The 16,612-nt window shown below is 37.9% G+C and overlaps 1 protein-coding gene across 2 annotated transcripts in view; it reads right to left on the bottom strand.

Annotated features, from left to right (window-relative positions):
- IPCEF1 (interaction protein for cytohesin exchange factors 1) overlaps nt 1–16,612 on the bottom strand; it is a 44,000-nt gene that overhangs the window by 21,556 nt on the left and 5,832 nt on the right. The window contains exons 3-5 of one of the 2 annotated variants that reach the window (XM_026680314.2): nt 14,437–14,486; nt 4,385–4,421; nt 3,698–3,867 (exon numbers count right to left, since the gene is read on the bottom strand). In XM_026680314.2, the coding sequence (XP_026536099.1) occupies nt 3,698–3,867; nt 4,385–4,421; nt 14,437–14,460 (231 nt within the window). In that variant the 5' untranslated portion in view covers nt 14,461–14,486. Of the gene's footprint in view, nt 1–3,697; nt 3,868–4,219; nt 4,342–4,384; nt 4,422–14,436; nt 14,487–16,612 lie in introns of those variants that run through there. The other variant, XM_026680315.2, reaches the window with a different exon arrangement.

The following is a 16,612-nucleotide window of genomic DNA, read 5'->3' as shown; positions in this document are numbered from 1 at the left end:
ATCTTTTTTTTATACCTGTTAGTCATTTTATATTCAGTCTATATAATTCAGCACTCGTCCATCTTCTGTTTTCTTCATGGTTTACCACAGACACTACCCTCTCCATTCAGTTTACTCTTTATATTTCTTTTGACATACCTAGCTCTCATGTTTTGTAACAAGCTGAGCAAAATCATGTTCTTATACACAGACATTTTCATTTGACGATAATAATTTCTCAGAACAGACTACATATATTATATATTATCCACCACCATTCTACTAACATTTGCCCATCCAAACATTTTCCCTTTAATTTTTACCTCTTTAATAAACAATCTGCTGCGGTACAAAAGTATATGTTCATATTTTATTTAGGTATAACATGCAATCATTCACCCCATTTTTCCTGTCAGCTACAAATATGTTTGCCTTTGATATATTCGTTTTCAGATCCATATTTCTTTTTGCATCATACAACTTAATATTCATTGCAAATCTTTCAGGTTTTCAACCAACAACATTGTGTTACCTTCATACAATTCAGCCAATTCTGTGGCTGGGGTTTTCTATAGTGGCTAGGGTTTTGGTGCCATTGAAGTTGATGCTATGACCTGTGGCTTCCATGTGGACTTCCTCACTAGTCCAACACATGGAAGCCACAGGTCATAGCATCAACTTCAATGACACCAAAACGCTAGCCACTATAGAAAACCCCAGCCACAGAATCATCAGAGAAGCCATAGAGATTGAAAAAAGACCAGAAAGCATGAATAGAAGAGATGATTCCACCAGACTGTCAATCATTTGGAAGCCTGCACTCACAAACAAAAAAATCTCCACACCACAAGCCAGGCAAACACCTGGGCACAAACAGATCCCCCCTGATACCTCCAGCTCAAACACACCCCAACCAGACACCCAGATGAAACCTAGCTTCCTAACTAATCATAGCTGTCCATCTACCCGGAGCCAAGCTGCACTAAAGGCCTCCAATAAAGTAACACAATGTTGCCAGCCAATCAAGATACAAAAAGAGCCAAAAAACAGACAGAAAATATTAGAAACACCAATCAAGCAGAACACAGCAAACTCCAAGACCAATAAACACAGACCAAGACTCCCAACCAATCAGGATGAAGAAAAAACCATTCTGGCACAGCAATAGGCTGTGTTTTCTTAAGTTATGTTTTCTTAAGTTTTCGCGGGTACTTACATGTATAGTATTCAGCTTTGTTCGGGTATTTTCCCACGGTCATTATAGTTGTGCTTTTAAAGTTGTAGCAACGTTTCGGCAAAATCTCATCTGCCATCATCAGGCTTCTGTATTGTGTTCATCTGATACCGAACAAACCTGAATACCATATAAGCCTGATGATGGCAGATGAGATTCTGCTGAAACGTTGCTACAACTTTAAAAGAACTACAATGACGTGGGAAAATACCCAACCAAGCCGAACACCATACATGTATCATGAAAACTTAAGAAAACATATATATATATATATATATATATATATATATATATATATATATATATATATTGTTTTCTTAAGTTTTTGCGGGTATTTATATGTATGGTATTCAGCTTTGTTCGGGTATTTTCCACGTCATTATAATTGTGCTTTTAAATACAGAAGCCTGATGATGGCAGATGAGAGTCTGCCAAAACGTTGCTACAACTTTAAAAGCACAACTATAATGACGTGGGAAAATACCCGAACAAAGCTGAATACCATATATATATATTCTCCTATCTAAGAATAACACAGGAATCAACAAAATTGAGCAATCAGTAATGAAGACCATAATTTCATTTTTTAACAAACAAATCATGCTAATCAATGTTGAGTGGCTTTCTCCATGAATATCTTCAACTATTTTAGAATCAGGCTTAAAATAATTCTTGTTAATTTTGTCTATATAATGTTTTTCTATTCTTCTTTTCAGTAAAACTTCAGAGGCACTGGTGAACCAAAATTGAAACTATCTGTTTAACAACACAGTTAAAACAAAAAGCAAGAAGAAGCCAGTAATAAACCCTAATTCAGCTTTTCATATCTTCAAACCTAATCAGGACACACTTCTCTCCAAAATCTTGATGCACATCATCCATGCTATCATTTAATAGGATATCACTAAAATACTGTTATATACATAGATTTAAGAGTAGGATTCTCTTAGAACAAACTTCTTAATGAAGGAGAACTTCTAGCACTAAACCTCTAGGACTAAAGATGTTGTCTAGTCCGATAACAAAATGTCTCCAAGAAAATATCCAAGAGAGCACCAAGGACTCCACAGTTACCAAAGTTTATGGTGGATCAAAGAGATACTGATGTCAGATTTCTTTTTTAAAAATATCAAACCAACAGTAGCATCTTGACTACCTAACTCCCAGAAGACAACAAGAACTGGTTCTGTATTCAAATTGGATTAGAATCCCAATATTTAAATTGATCCATAATTCTAGTATCATCCTGGAGTCTCAAATGAATCATACTTTGGGGAAATAGTACTTTGTCCTGTTACCATAAGCACTAGTTTATTTATTTTTTAATGTTATGCCAGATTACCTTTATGAACACAGTATTGGTAAAAAAAAAAAAATCCATATTCAAACACAAGTCCTACAATCTCCAAACAGGGCAGTGACTACAAATTATAGGTATTGTAATATGGAGACCACAAGAGTGGAAAAGACAGATAAAGACCAGTTGGCATAATAACAATAATAGAAACAGAAACTATTTATATTATGCTTTGCTGACACTAATTTATCTGTGTAACTTCCTAAAAAATGAAGGACACATTCAAATTATTTAGAAAATGCCACCTTGGAACCATACTGCTGTAATGGAAAGGACATCTGTGAATTGTACATGGGTGTAAGAAAAGTAGGACATAAACGCTTATATCCAATAAAGAGATTGCTTGGATTGTCAATCTATAAGTTCATTTGCATCAAGCTAGTGAGAACAGTTAGGCAAAGAGAACACACACAGCTTTCATTTGTTGACTGATTCAATCACATTGATATTGCCGACCGTCCCACATGGTGATTTTGCACAATATTCAAAATAATAATCTAAATGTATACAAAAACATTAAAACAACTAATTTGAATGTTAAAAAACAAGGTGAAACCAATTAAAAAAAAACCAAAATAGTAGTGAAACCTCCCAAGATGATTTCCATTAATTGTCATACATAGCATCAAGCAGGTTCCACTATCATGTTACACCCAAGCCGGTTCCCAAACCATAGTTCAAGGCCTTCCAGAAGACCAGCAGGGTTGGTGCTAGCCTCATAGAGGGGTAGAGGGGAAGAATAGTCATTCTAACATACTCCAGTCATAACATTTTCCCTTTCCTACCTTACAAACTGGGTGAAAAAAAAGAATGTGGATAGGCTTGATTGCACACAAGTGGGAAATAAATATGTTCTTCTCTTTTTACAAGCCCCAAACTTCCCTCATGAATGCTTTATGCTTTACTTAAATATTTTTCATCAAAAACAAACAATTATTCCTGTCAGAAAACAGTGTCTTTCCCACCATTGTTGAATTACCTCATATATGACACCAAAATGCACCAGATACACACACACACAAACACACACACACACATACAATTTGAATTTTAGGCAGGATTTCATTGTAGGGAAGTAAGATTCTATTTTGATTTATCTATAGAAATGAAGAGATTGACATTCTTACCAGCTGATAGCTGTACCAGTATAAAGACGAAGCCTTCAGGACACACCAAAACTTTTTCCATTTGTTGCCAATAAAGCCTCCTTTTTCCTTTTTTTTATACAGCCAACCCTGACAATCAGCCAATCCAAGATCCTTACATGAGATCCTTCGGCGACTCATGCTGTGAAAACCTATGTAATTAGAAGTAAATATCACTTTTTGGAAAAAAAAAAACAACAAGCAGAGTACTATTTTTACTTTTAAATGCACACTGGGATTTTCAGGGTATGAACAGTTCACAAAGTTAAATTAGTGAAAGTGATGCTTTCAGGAAAAATCCCTCACAATGAAAATACATTTCCAATGAAAATCAGCTGCTAGTTTTTACTCTTAGAGATCTCTCCAGCAAGTATTAATAATATGGCTAAAATATCCTTCGAAGCTGATTTGCTCAAAATTATTTGTCACAGCTGATAAAGATATTTGTCTTGTTTCACACACACACAAATGCAGATACACACACAGACACCATTATTGACATACCAAAGCAGTTTAGTCCAAATGAAGAGCATGTCATTGTTTTCCACTCTCAATCAAACCCAAAATTGAACAGAGTACGAGACAGCAGCCGCCACCAGCACTATCACAAGCTAATTTGAAAAGCCCTCAGTTTCATAAACAAAAAGAGGAACAAAGCAGACTCAGTACCTTGATTTTTCTTCCTTGTCTTCTGACGCAAAGGGATCTGCAAGGCACGCAGAAAAGAAAGAAAAGAGGAAATTTCAGTTGGTGTTGTAACATTTGCAGAAGACAGAAAAGGAGGAGGAGGAGGAAGAAGAAGAAGAAGAGATGAAGGTAGAGCTTGCTATAGAATGCAATCTTTCAAACAGGCTCTCCACACAGCAAATGGGAAAGCCAGGAGCTGAAGCATAACATGCTCTAATTAAAATTGATTCATGTGGAGCTCCTAGAGAAAAAGTACTGCGCTTTTCTCTCTCTTTTTCAGTGTGGCTTCCTGTTTCACACCTGCAGCAAGCTAGTCTGTGTAAGGGTGGCTAGATACAGGAACACAAACCAAAAGCAACCATCTGAAAAATGAAGCTTTGCAGCTTTATATCGGTCCCTAATATTCAAGGGGTAAAAGAAAACATAGTGAAAACGAGGACTCGGTGGTATGTAAGGTATGAAAACCTGAACACCCCACATGGCATAACCACCACCTATTTTGTTATTACTTGGCAGCCATTCCCATGGCAGAGAATCAGGGGAAAGAGAGATTCAAACAGCAAAGAATCAGGGGAAGGAGAGATTCAACCTATATTTTTATCACCAGTTCGTACCACAACACAGCCAAGGTAATCCTACTGAAATCGATGAGACATAAATGTGAAGGTTTATTTATTTTATTTATTCATTTATTCGTTTGTTTGTCAAACATGTACAAGATAACAAATACAAGTGTGAACATAAACAAGAACAAAGGAAGTAAATACAGATAAATGGCGACAGTAAGACAGGGATGGTAGGCATGCTGGTGCGCTTATGCACGCCCCCTTTAAGGACCTCTTAGGAATGGGGGAAGGGCTATGGTAGACAGTTTGAGGTTGAAGCTGTGAGGGGTTGAGTCTGTAACAACCGAGTCGGGTAGGGCGATCCAGGCGTTGATCACTCTGTTGCTGAAGTCTTATCTTCTGCAATCGAGTTTGGAGCGGGTTCAACTGACAAACATCACACAGTGAATCCTTCCTTGAGGACTAGCAGTTAAACATATGAATCATCTCTAGTGGAAGTAGTGTGGTTACCGTGGTCGTGTATTTGTAGATTTTGAACTGGAATGAAGTTTTACCCATTGGTGTGTCACATAGCTGGTCATTCACATATTTAATCAATGTAAGTATGCAAAGTTGTACATTCTTTGTTCAACCCTGGCAATAAAGGGTGCTATGCTTCACTTTAGTATCTCAATTCACCACACTTTGTCTTATTGAATTTTTAAATGGAAGTGATTTCTTCATAACATAACACATTTTAGTTGTGATATTTTTGTTCATTATATGCACTGTGGGTTATAACTTGGGAAAGAGTACAACTTGGCTCTGGGTTAAATTCCTAAAATTTCAATAATGTTGATTTAAAAAACCAAGGAAAAAGGCAAAATTGTCTTCACAAAGATAAAGGCTTCGAAAAGCATCACACAGCTATACTTGGGTTTGATATTCAGTGGTCTTCCATTAGGGCAGGAGATTCCTGGATTGTCTTGCAAGAATAACTTGCCTTCTTCCAAACCCATTATCCATTTTGAGTTTCCTCTCACAACACCTATTCATACCCAAACCATTTCCCATTCTCATGTGTGTGCTATGCCAACTCTTACTTTACTACTGCCTGTAAATTCTTTTATATCCACAGAGCCATTTCCCAACTGTGTCTCTTTAGTCTACAACTGATATTTCATATTATAACATACATTCTTACCTGAAGCCTCATCCCCACAACTAAGCACCTCCCCACATTGAATTTGCCCTTTAAGCAACATGTCACATGCCCATACTACAGCTTGCTAGAAATGTGGGACTTGAAAGTTGAGTGGCAGATGTAGCCAAGATGCCCTTGATCACCTCAGCATGAACAGCTACTGTTCTTGATAAGGTCATGCCTTGCTATGGTGACATAGGCCTTAGTTGCATCTATATGCAATTGTTGGAATGTGCTCTGCCTTGGGCTTCCTTTGCATCTTTGGGAACTGGAATTGGTTCAGAATGTAGCTGAAAAAGTGGAAGTCAGGATCACCCCTTTCCTTGACCTCACCCCTTTCCTAAGAGGTCTGTAGGGGGCGTGCATAAGCACACCAACATGCCTACCGTCCCTGTCCTATTGTTTCTCTTATTCTTCTTTTATTTTTCTTATATGTACCCATTTCATGTATTCACAACTATGTATACACTTATACTTATTATCTTGTAAACAATTGGCAAATCAAATAAATAAATAAATAAATAAATAAATAAATAAATAAATATTACCTGATCCAGCAAGGGTCTATTAGATACTCTGTTTGTTTGTTTGTTTCTGGGCACTATTATCGATAATGAGATTTAAAGTCCAAAAAGATGAGGGCTGAAATAATCCTCCCTTCTGAAATATTAGCTTGAACCACAGCTTAAGATCTGATGGTGAGGCCACAATTAGTGGTATAATTAGTATGGAAAAGAGAAGGGCCTAACCTAAATTATGGTCACACCTAAATTATGGAGTTCTCATCTCAGACAGAACTGGCACTCACTCTGCTTATCTGTCTGATTTTGCTGGCCTCAAGTACTACAAATTTTCCTTGAGTCTTAAAATAGAAAGGCCAACATCAACACCTTCCAGACCACAACTAGCACATTTCATAAGTTAAAAGGCAGGTTTTGAGGCAGGTCTGCCTGAACTGAAGCTCAAGAGAAAGACTTCAGTATTCATGCAGTATGTTAAACTTGAATGCTTTGTTCTCACTAGCCGGACCCTAAGATCTGAGATCTTTCTTCATGGATGCCTACCTAGTAAGGCAAAAGGGGTGGCCACAAGGGAAGAACTTGTTCAATAGTTATTCCTCCTTCCTCCACTATGCCATCTGTGAACTGAATCTTTTGGACACTTTTCTGACATCTGCTGAAGACCTTTTTAATCTAAAGGCAGTTGAAGAAAATTTATTAAGCATATCAACTATTATTTTTCCAGATGGATTTATTATTATTTTAACTACTGTTGTTATTACTGTTGTTTTTGTTTTGCAGTTATTTGTTATTTGTCTTTCTTCTCTTTTCAAAAATTGTACACTTTGAGGGAATTGTAATCAACCAAGAAATAAAAGCCGAGCAGACATGCAGAAACTCTCTGAAAGTGTAATCTTTTCTTGGAATCATAGCGTTAGAATGGAGGCAGGCAGGGGTGGGATTCTACCTGGTCAGACCAGTCCTATAGAACTGGTTGTTAAAATTCTGTGCAGTTCGGAGAACCGGCAAATCGCAGCACTGGCTCTCCCCTCCCCGCCCACTCACTCCTTAAACTGCCATGCACAACATCCAACTTGCCTGCATTGCGCCTTTGCCTAATTTTTGATAAGTTGCTATTTTTCCTTTTTTTTCCCCAACCATCAGCTGTTCCAACTGTCAGCTGTGCCAGGAGATTTAGATTAGCTAGAAAGCAGGCAAATGTTGGATTTCTTGCTTTCTAGTTAACCTAAAAGCAGAGCTGAACCTTCCTTAGCACTGAAGCTTCTATTTTTCAGTGCAGACTCAGGAAACAGATTGCAGATAGATAGATCTCTAAGAGAATCTGTGATTCTGTGAGCAACTCAATGTACCTGCCTGCTTTGCCTGATTTTGGGTAAAAGTTGATCTTTTTAATAAAAAATTCAATATTTACATAAATATTTATAATATAAATATAAGCCATGCCCAGCCAGTTTTGTGACCACCAAGCCACACCCACAAATTAGGCCATGCCCACATACCTGTTGTTAAGAACTTTAAATTCCACCCTTGGAGGCAAGAGAATTATTTCTCCCAGGATGGGGGTATGGAGCTAATCCACGGCATTTCAAATGACTTCAGTCAAAATATTTGAGCAGTATTTTTGTCCTGGTGTGCAACATAGATGAGCAGTCTCATTGACAGGGCCAACATATTCCAATCCTTTTGGGATTTTGTGGGCATTTTAAGGGGAAAAATAGTTTTTAAAAAAATAAAGGATTCATTTTTCTCCTTAAAAGCAGAAGGAGTTAGAGTTTTCAAGGGTGCCTTATATATCTTAGGTATCCATTTTGAATCTTAACCTTTTCAAAACATGGGAAGTTGGAAACACATATGGAATGCTGGAGATTGCATAAGATCTATAAAGACAAAAGTTTTACTGAATGGGAGGTTAGAAACTAATCTCAATCAAGGTAAATTAAAATGTTTCAGATGTGAATTGAACTGTCCCCTCCCTTAGGGAACTATCACATCAACTCTGTCTCAAAGACTGTGTCGAAAGCACAATGCTTTCTCATCATCATCCTGCTGATGAGTAAACAACACACTGCATTGTCACAGAAGCAACATGGATGTCAACAGAGAAGAAAATTGGTAACATCATAACCAGAAATTGTTCTTTCACCTAGTTTTAGTTGCCTCATGAAAATGTATTTGAATTTAATCTGGATCTATGTGAATTCTTTTTCAAAAAACTATTTATAGACTGTTCAGGTCACACTTTCAGGGATTTCTTAAAATCTACAACTTGAAATGAACAATTGAATGTACTTAACCTGAGGGAGATTGTTGTTACAGAAATTGTTAACGTATTAAAATAAAAGTGAATTGGCACTAAAAAGAGCATCCAATGCCAAACACACACACACACACACACACACACACTTTGTTGATGCCAAATGTACTCTCTTTGGAAGATACTCCCAAATTTGCTGAAATCGCTGAGATCCTTTTGTCCTTCTCACAGACAGAATAAAAAGATGAGGTTCCCCTGATAACCTCAATACACAGAGTTTATATGCAAGGAAGGACTCCTTTAGACATATGCCTCATCCATTGGTTGTTAAAGGCGTACAAATAGACAGCTAATATGGCTCTTTCGGAAATAATATAACATGGATTCATCTAGTTAGACCATCTAAGACATTGATATCAGTGCTACACTAGTTGAAACTTCTAGGTCACTTCCAACAAGTAGAATGCTTTTCCATCCAATCTATAATGACTAATGATTATTACTGTAGCCAGACTCTATGTAACCTATAAATGACCCAGCAGATTGATTGATCCAAAGTTCAAACCAAATAGACTACTTATGTAAGTCAGAAATGACAGAATACAGTGAAATCTGAAGACTTCTATGTTAGCGGTTTAATTCCCATGACACTACTTTTTAAACTTGAACTTGCAGGTAATAGTGAAACTGTTAGGACAGTTTAGTTATCTAAACTCAGATACATAGAAGACAGCTTAGAGCAGTGGTCACCAACTGGTGGGCCGCAGCCCATTGGTGGGCCGTGAGAAAATTTTGGTGGGCTGCAGAGAAATCTCACCCCCAGAGCATCCCCCAAAGCAATTAATCCAGGCTGCACAGAAACACAAGGCTACGCAGCCCACATGGCCCGCGGGAACCCTCCCCGCCCACTCACTCCTTACATGGCAAACTTGCCTGCTAAATTGCTATTTTTCCTTTTTCTGATTGTCATCTATTCTGCTGTGTTGGGAGATTTACATTAGCTAGGAAGCAGGAAATGATTGGATTTCTTGCTTTCTAGCTAGTCTTTAGATCTTTGGCTCTGCTTTTAAACACAGCCAAACCTTCCTTAGGACTGAAGGTTCTATTATTTAGTGCAGACTCACGGCAAGCAACTTTGAGAGACTAAGCTAGCCGATGGCAGATAGATAGATCACTGAATGATTCTGTGAGCAACTCAATCTTCCTGCCTGCTTTGCCTGATTTTGGGTAAAAGTTACTCTTTTTATAAAAAAAATCAATATTTATATAAATATTTATAATATTTACATACAAGCCATGCCCAGCCAGTCACATGACCACCAAGCCACAGCCACAAATTAGGCCATGCCCACAGAACCGGTTAGTGGTCTCTGGGGTTTAAAATTATGAGTTTGGTGATCCCTGAGGCCCAAAAAGTTGGCGACCCCTGGCTTAGAGCACACGATAGTTACATACTGCATGTTCTTCTCCCACTCTTTGGGGAGGCAATGATAAAAGTAATGAAAGTGCTGATTACTTCTCTAAACTGAGGGGGGAAAGCTTAGGTTATGGTCTTCATCCAGTTGGACTGATATCTGCTTCTCAGATACCTGGCCCCAAAAGAGAACGTTCATGACTGTACAACATTTACTACATTATTACAGGTGTCAAGAGGGCATCTTCATTCAAAGCATTCTCCTCTGGAAATATGGAATTGCTAACTAGAGCATACAAAACTTTTATTAGACCAATACTCAAATACAGCTCATCAGTCTGGAATTCGCATTGTATATCGAACATTAATGCAATTGAGCGAGTCCAGAAGTATTTCACAAGAAGAGTACTACACTCCTCTGTTTGTAACAGAATACCCTATATCACCAGGCTTGAAATTTTGGGCTTGGACAACGTTGAACTATGCCGCTTATGGTTGGACTTAAGCATAGTACACAAAATTATCTGCTACAATGTCCTACCAGTCAATGACTACTTCAGCTTCAACCGCAACAATACAAGAGCACACAAGAGATACAAACTCAATATAAATCACTCCAAACTTGATTGCAGAAAGTACGACTTCAGCAACAGAGTGGACAATGCCTGGAATGCACTACCTGGCACTGTTGTTACATCCTCTAACCCCCACTCCTTTAACCTCAAACTATCCACTATCGACCTCACTCCATTCCTAAGAGGTCTGCAAGGGATGTGCATAAGTGCACCATCATGCCTACCATCCCTGTCTTATTGTTCCCATTTATTCATACCTATTTCCTGTATTCTTACTCATATTTATACTTATACCTATTATCTTGTAAGTGATTGACAAATCAAATAAATAAAATAAAAATCTGTTCCTGATTTCCTAATCAACGTATTTGTACAAATAAAGGCATTAGCTGAATCTTTGTCTCCATCCTTAGCCTTGCCAATTGAAATTAGTCTTGCAGAAAATATTATGTTCTGGATTAGGGGTCTGTGAAGCTTCAACATAGAAATTGCATTTGAAATTGATTCAGTCAAATCTCTGGATCAAAACAATCCTCTACAGTGAATTTGAAGTCAAAGAAAATTGTGAAATTGAATTAAATGCAATGACGTTATTTCAACAACTTGGAAGCATTTGCCACATTAGTAAATTTCCTAAACAGATTCAGAAAATTGAATCAGTTTGATTTTTTTTTCTGAACATTTTTCCTGGAACTTATTAGTGATACACTCTAAGTCAGAACAGCTATAAATAATTTTATTCCACACCACACCAAGACTTCAAGGATTGCAACCACTCTTTAAGAACATGATGCTCATGACTATGTCTTCTTCATATCCCCTAAGCTTAGTCAAGTCCTACTAATTGTCTGACCCATTGTGGAATGAGTATCTTTCATCTTCCCTCAACATAAACTTTACTACTTGCACGATTGTGGCACTTTAGCAGTGATGGAGATGTAAAAGGGACTGTCATCTGCCCATTTCCTGTTGAATAAGCTGGAGACTAGCATGTCTGGCATTCTATCAATCATACCGGGTGAATAGAAACTGACAAGCAGATCATGTGACAGAAAGGGAAAGTCTTACTCTATGAAGTCATCCCTTCCCAGATCATTGCACAGCCTCCCTGCAGGTAGCACAGGAGTTGAAGCTGGCTAAAGAGGGAAACTTTCCCTGTTAACCTGAAGCATGCCCTGGAATATCTCCCTGGCTTCAGTCTGTGCTCTCTCCCCACACCACACCACAAGATTAGGGAGGGGGTGACCATAACTTTGTTAGATAAATGCCACTGTATCTTTTCAAATCCAAGGTAACTTACAACAGTACCATGTATCATAATATGTCCTTGGTAAGAATAACCCTTTAAAAATAAACACTACAACAAAATCATTAAAATGACATTAATACAGAATCCAAGTGAATATACCATTGATGAACAATCATTCTAAAAGACCCTTTGGGAAAGTTTGGTCTTCACCAGTTTCCAAATACATAGAGCATGTCCTTGCTTGGCAGCCCATACCAACCCCATGGCCCACCATGTAAGCAACTGATCTGCAGGAATGTGTTGAGTTCACTCTATTCCATGGCTAAAGCATTGCAGAAGATCCATGCAGTTGGCAGAAGCAAGGGAGAGTACCAGAAGTGGTATTCAGCAGGTTCTGACCAGTTCTGGAGAACCAGTACTGGATATTTTGAGTAGTTCGCAGAACTGGCAAATACCACCTCTGACTGGAGATTTTACAGTATCTTTTCCCTGCCACGCTCACCAAGCCACACCCACAGAACTGGTAGTAAAAAAAATTGAATCCCACCACTGGAGAGAACAAAGTGGCACTGACCTGTCAACATGCCTAAAATTGCTTCTGGCAGAACTCCATCCCACCAAGGATAGCAATTTGTGCTTATTTTTTTTCCCCACCTGGCAAATGAGAATGCTAATGGGAGGGAAAACTCAGCCACCAATCACTGCAACTTAAGTGGCCCTACGGTGAACTGCCAGGACAACACCGTTGTAATTTTCACTGCCATCAAGTATAGACATAGTCATTATGAAACAGCAATTCAGCCATGAACCCGACTACGTCAGCATTTCCAATTTTCCAGTAAACGGAGGAGCTGGTTAGACAGAATGGCAAAGAAGAGGCCCAGGAGCCCCTTTGTCAACCGTTGGGGTCTTCTATTTCTGAAATTGGGTGGGGATTTTTAAGCCAATTGCTTAATACATAGCCAAATGCTATGTAATTACGCACAATATCCTATGCACCAGAGGGACTGCACACCCACATTTTTTGAGAGGAAGATATCTTAGGAAGGGAGAAATATTTCATAGTTTGTTGAGTTATGAAAACCAAGGAGATTATAATAGAATGGACCATCTAGAATTCTGATCAGAATAATTCTGTATTCCAACATCTTGTTCAGGCTTGTTGCTTTAAATTAAGCCTGGGAAGAGACAAATCTAGACAATTATATAGCCCAATACTTTTTTTTTCAAGTGGATTTGAGAAAACCCTTCCATGAAGCTTCTAATCTGCCTCATCTGTATTAGAAAAATGGTTTGTATACAGCCTTCTAATTTGTGCATTATTCTTTTCAGCAGTATAATACAGCAATGCACCTAGTTACCTGAAGAGCAATCTACATTGTTTCACATTATTGAAAAGAAGACTGCTGGCCAAACTGACAATCTTAACCTCTAGGAGCCAGAAGAGCTGAAGATGCTTTTTGGGAGACAAACACTGAATTCAAGAAAGTGTCATTAGGTTGCATCTTGTTTCAGAAAAGCAAATCAAGAAATGACCAATGCAGCCATTTTGGAGTAGAAATCATCAGATGTTCATTCTTACCCATTTTTTCTGCAAAGATACTTATCACCTCAGGAAGAAAACTTCCCATTAACCATTCTCCCATAGATGTTGGCATGTTATCTCAGCGAACGGAGTAGGGTGTGTGTGTAGTGGCAAAATGGTAGTTGTGACTGTGAGAGTGAAGCATTTTTGCATATGCATATATAATGAACATTAAAATGGATGGGGCCTGAATCACATGGAGACAGCCACCATCTTGATTTTTTTTTAACTTTGCTGCAGATCCTGCTAGTGTTTTTACAAGGAGAATGTGATCCATTATTAGGAAGGCAACAACTCTACCGTGTCATTTTTCTGTATATAATAAAACTACTGTATCTCTTTTGGCACTAAAAAGTGCCAAAGGCTGGGTTGCAAATATTCTCGCCATATGGTCAGATCCTGGAGTGTCATCCATGATGCATTGTTTACTAAGTACTATATCTAAGTATCATCTGGCAGTGGCACTTTAGAAAGTGTTTTCATCTGAAAACATAAATCAGATTTTTCACAATTTACAATGTTCCTGTCGAAGTCATTATCCCCTTTAGGTACCTGAAAGTTTACTGGATGTGTCAGTGGCCAAAAAGAACACAGAAAAGGCTTTTATAACCCCACCAAATAACTTTCTCACTAAATGAATAATATTAATTTCTTTTCTCTCGTTAACATTAAAAATTATATACTCACAGTGGCTTTGCCATCAGCTGCCATCCAAAGTATTCAAATAAACGGAGAAGCTGGAAAACAAAGAGGATAATTATATTTTAGAAAGTAATAATGCTAGGAAAATGCTTGCCATTAGGATTTAATAGACATACTGGAGTGCTGCTAGTTACACTGTGCTGTATTCCATGCAACAGAATTCAAAGTAAATAGCAAACATGCAGAAGAAATAGACTCAGTCCCTGAGGCCATGAGTTCAGGATTGAACCAAGGAACCAAAGATAAACAGGCAGAAAGGAAAGAAAGGGTTCCTTTCACACATAGCACTGAACTTGAATTCTTTAAATCATAGTTTGCTATAGTTAGAAATTGCCTGGTTGACACACAGTGGATTAGCCCCAAGTGGGTTTGTATACGTTGGCTAAAAATGAATAGCCTCTCCACTTCCAGCAATTGACTATACAAGATGTGGCTTGGAGAAGCAGGATATGTAGGCTGAAACCCATGAGGAGAAAAGGACAAAGGATAAATAGTGAAGAAGAGGAAAAAGTTCTCCAGGGATTTACAATTATACCATCGGTGCAACTCCCTGATTGTTTAGACAAGAATCAAATATTTCATCAGACATTTTCCTCTCTTCTTCACCCAACACTGTGACTTAGAAGCCGAAGGCCCAGATTGCAAAGTAGGAAAGTCTTTGATGTGTGGGGCCATTGCTGCAGGAATATTTGTTCTGAGCATAATTTTCACTCAGCGGGCAACAAATGGAGTACATATCCACTGTGCTTAAAACAGGATCACAAGGCACACAATGGTGCACACTATGATGTTAGAAAGCTTGGGTGTATTTTTTTTCATCTATAGCTCTACAAAGGCAGGCTCCAATTTCTACGGTTTAGAAATTAAATCTTTGATTGCCACCTTCACCCTCAATGAAGAAATGTCTTTATTTTAAATTTTGTGACTCTCCAAATTGTCTCCAATTCTCCCATGGCATTGTTCTAACCAATGTCTTTTTCTAACAAATTAAACACAATTCAAAAGGAACAGAAACCTTGTAATGCTTTTACAAAATAATTAGCTGTAATAAGCACAAGCCTTGCCAAACTGTGCAAGACTTGCCAAAAGATAACAGACAAGAAATAATTTGCAAAATAAGAATCTTCAAATACAAACTCAGGATACTGGAATGTCCACGAGGCTGTAGTTTCAAAACGTCTTTGCCTTCTGCAAAGTACGTTTGTTTCACAGCTGGCTTTTATCTTTTTGAAAGAGGGGTCATTACCTTGCAGTCTTACTCCCGAGTCGCCCGTGCTGTTGTAACTGCTCATTCCTATGTGCAAGCCTGTGCACACACGCACTTGGCACAGGCTCTTCGAAAACTTCCTCATCACTGCTGCCAGCCCCCACAATGTCTGAAGGCAGCAGTCCAATCCCTAATGGTCCTGGCCCCTCATCTGAGTCCTTGCATTCCTCAGCCGTCCACACCTGCTGCCAGCTAACCACAACAGGCACTGAAAGGAGGCATAACTGATGCAGGCATAATTATGTAGTGATACAACTCTAATACTTCAACCATCCACACAACTGGTTTTGGAACAATTCCCATTAGTAAAATATGATATTAAGGATTGAAGCACATTTTGACAGACCACAGAGCCTCAATTACTTAGAGATTCTTTGTAAAAATATTTTTCTCTGCCTTTTCAAAAATATTTGGCCTAAGGAACGGAAAGTTAACTTAACCAAAAATAAAATTATTTTATATATGGACAGACACACAGATGAATTTGAACAACACGGTTTCATAAGAACAACTTTGATACATTATTTTTTATTTAAAAAAACACTGTGGCTAACAATAAATCAAAATATTTGTGTTATCATATTTAACTATAATGAATTAAAAATAATAGAGATGTTAAATTTGGCTATAAATGACTAAAACAAAGTTAAAAAAAACATTTTCAATGCTGTATAAAAATTGGATCCCAAATATAAGCAGACAGATAGGAAACCCTTTCTTTGATATATACATTATAAGGAAGAACAAAAGTTAAATAGAAAAAGAGAAATAATGTTACAAACAATATTCTTATAATTTAAAACCTATAAGAAGCAGTGAAGAGAAAGGTGGACTATAGTGAAGTACTATTATTCCCATTGCAACCAAGAGAGGGAAGTTATGAATGCCACCTAC

The sequence above is a fragment of the Notechis scutatus genome, chromosome 1 (genome assembly GCF_049901735.1).
Source record: "Notechis scutatus isolate UNSWTSFEM ecotype Mainland chromosome 1, rNotScu1.2, whole genome shotgun sequence".
In the NCBI taxonomy this organism is placed as follows: Eukaryota; Metazoa; Chordata; class Lepidosauria; order Squamata; family Elapidae; genus Notechis; species Notechis scutatus.
This window is presented reverse-complemented; position numbering and strand designations above follow the sequence as displayed.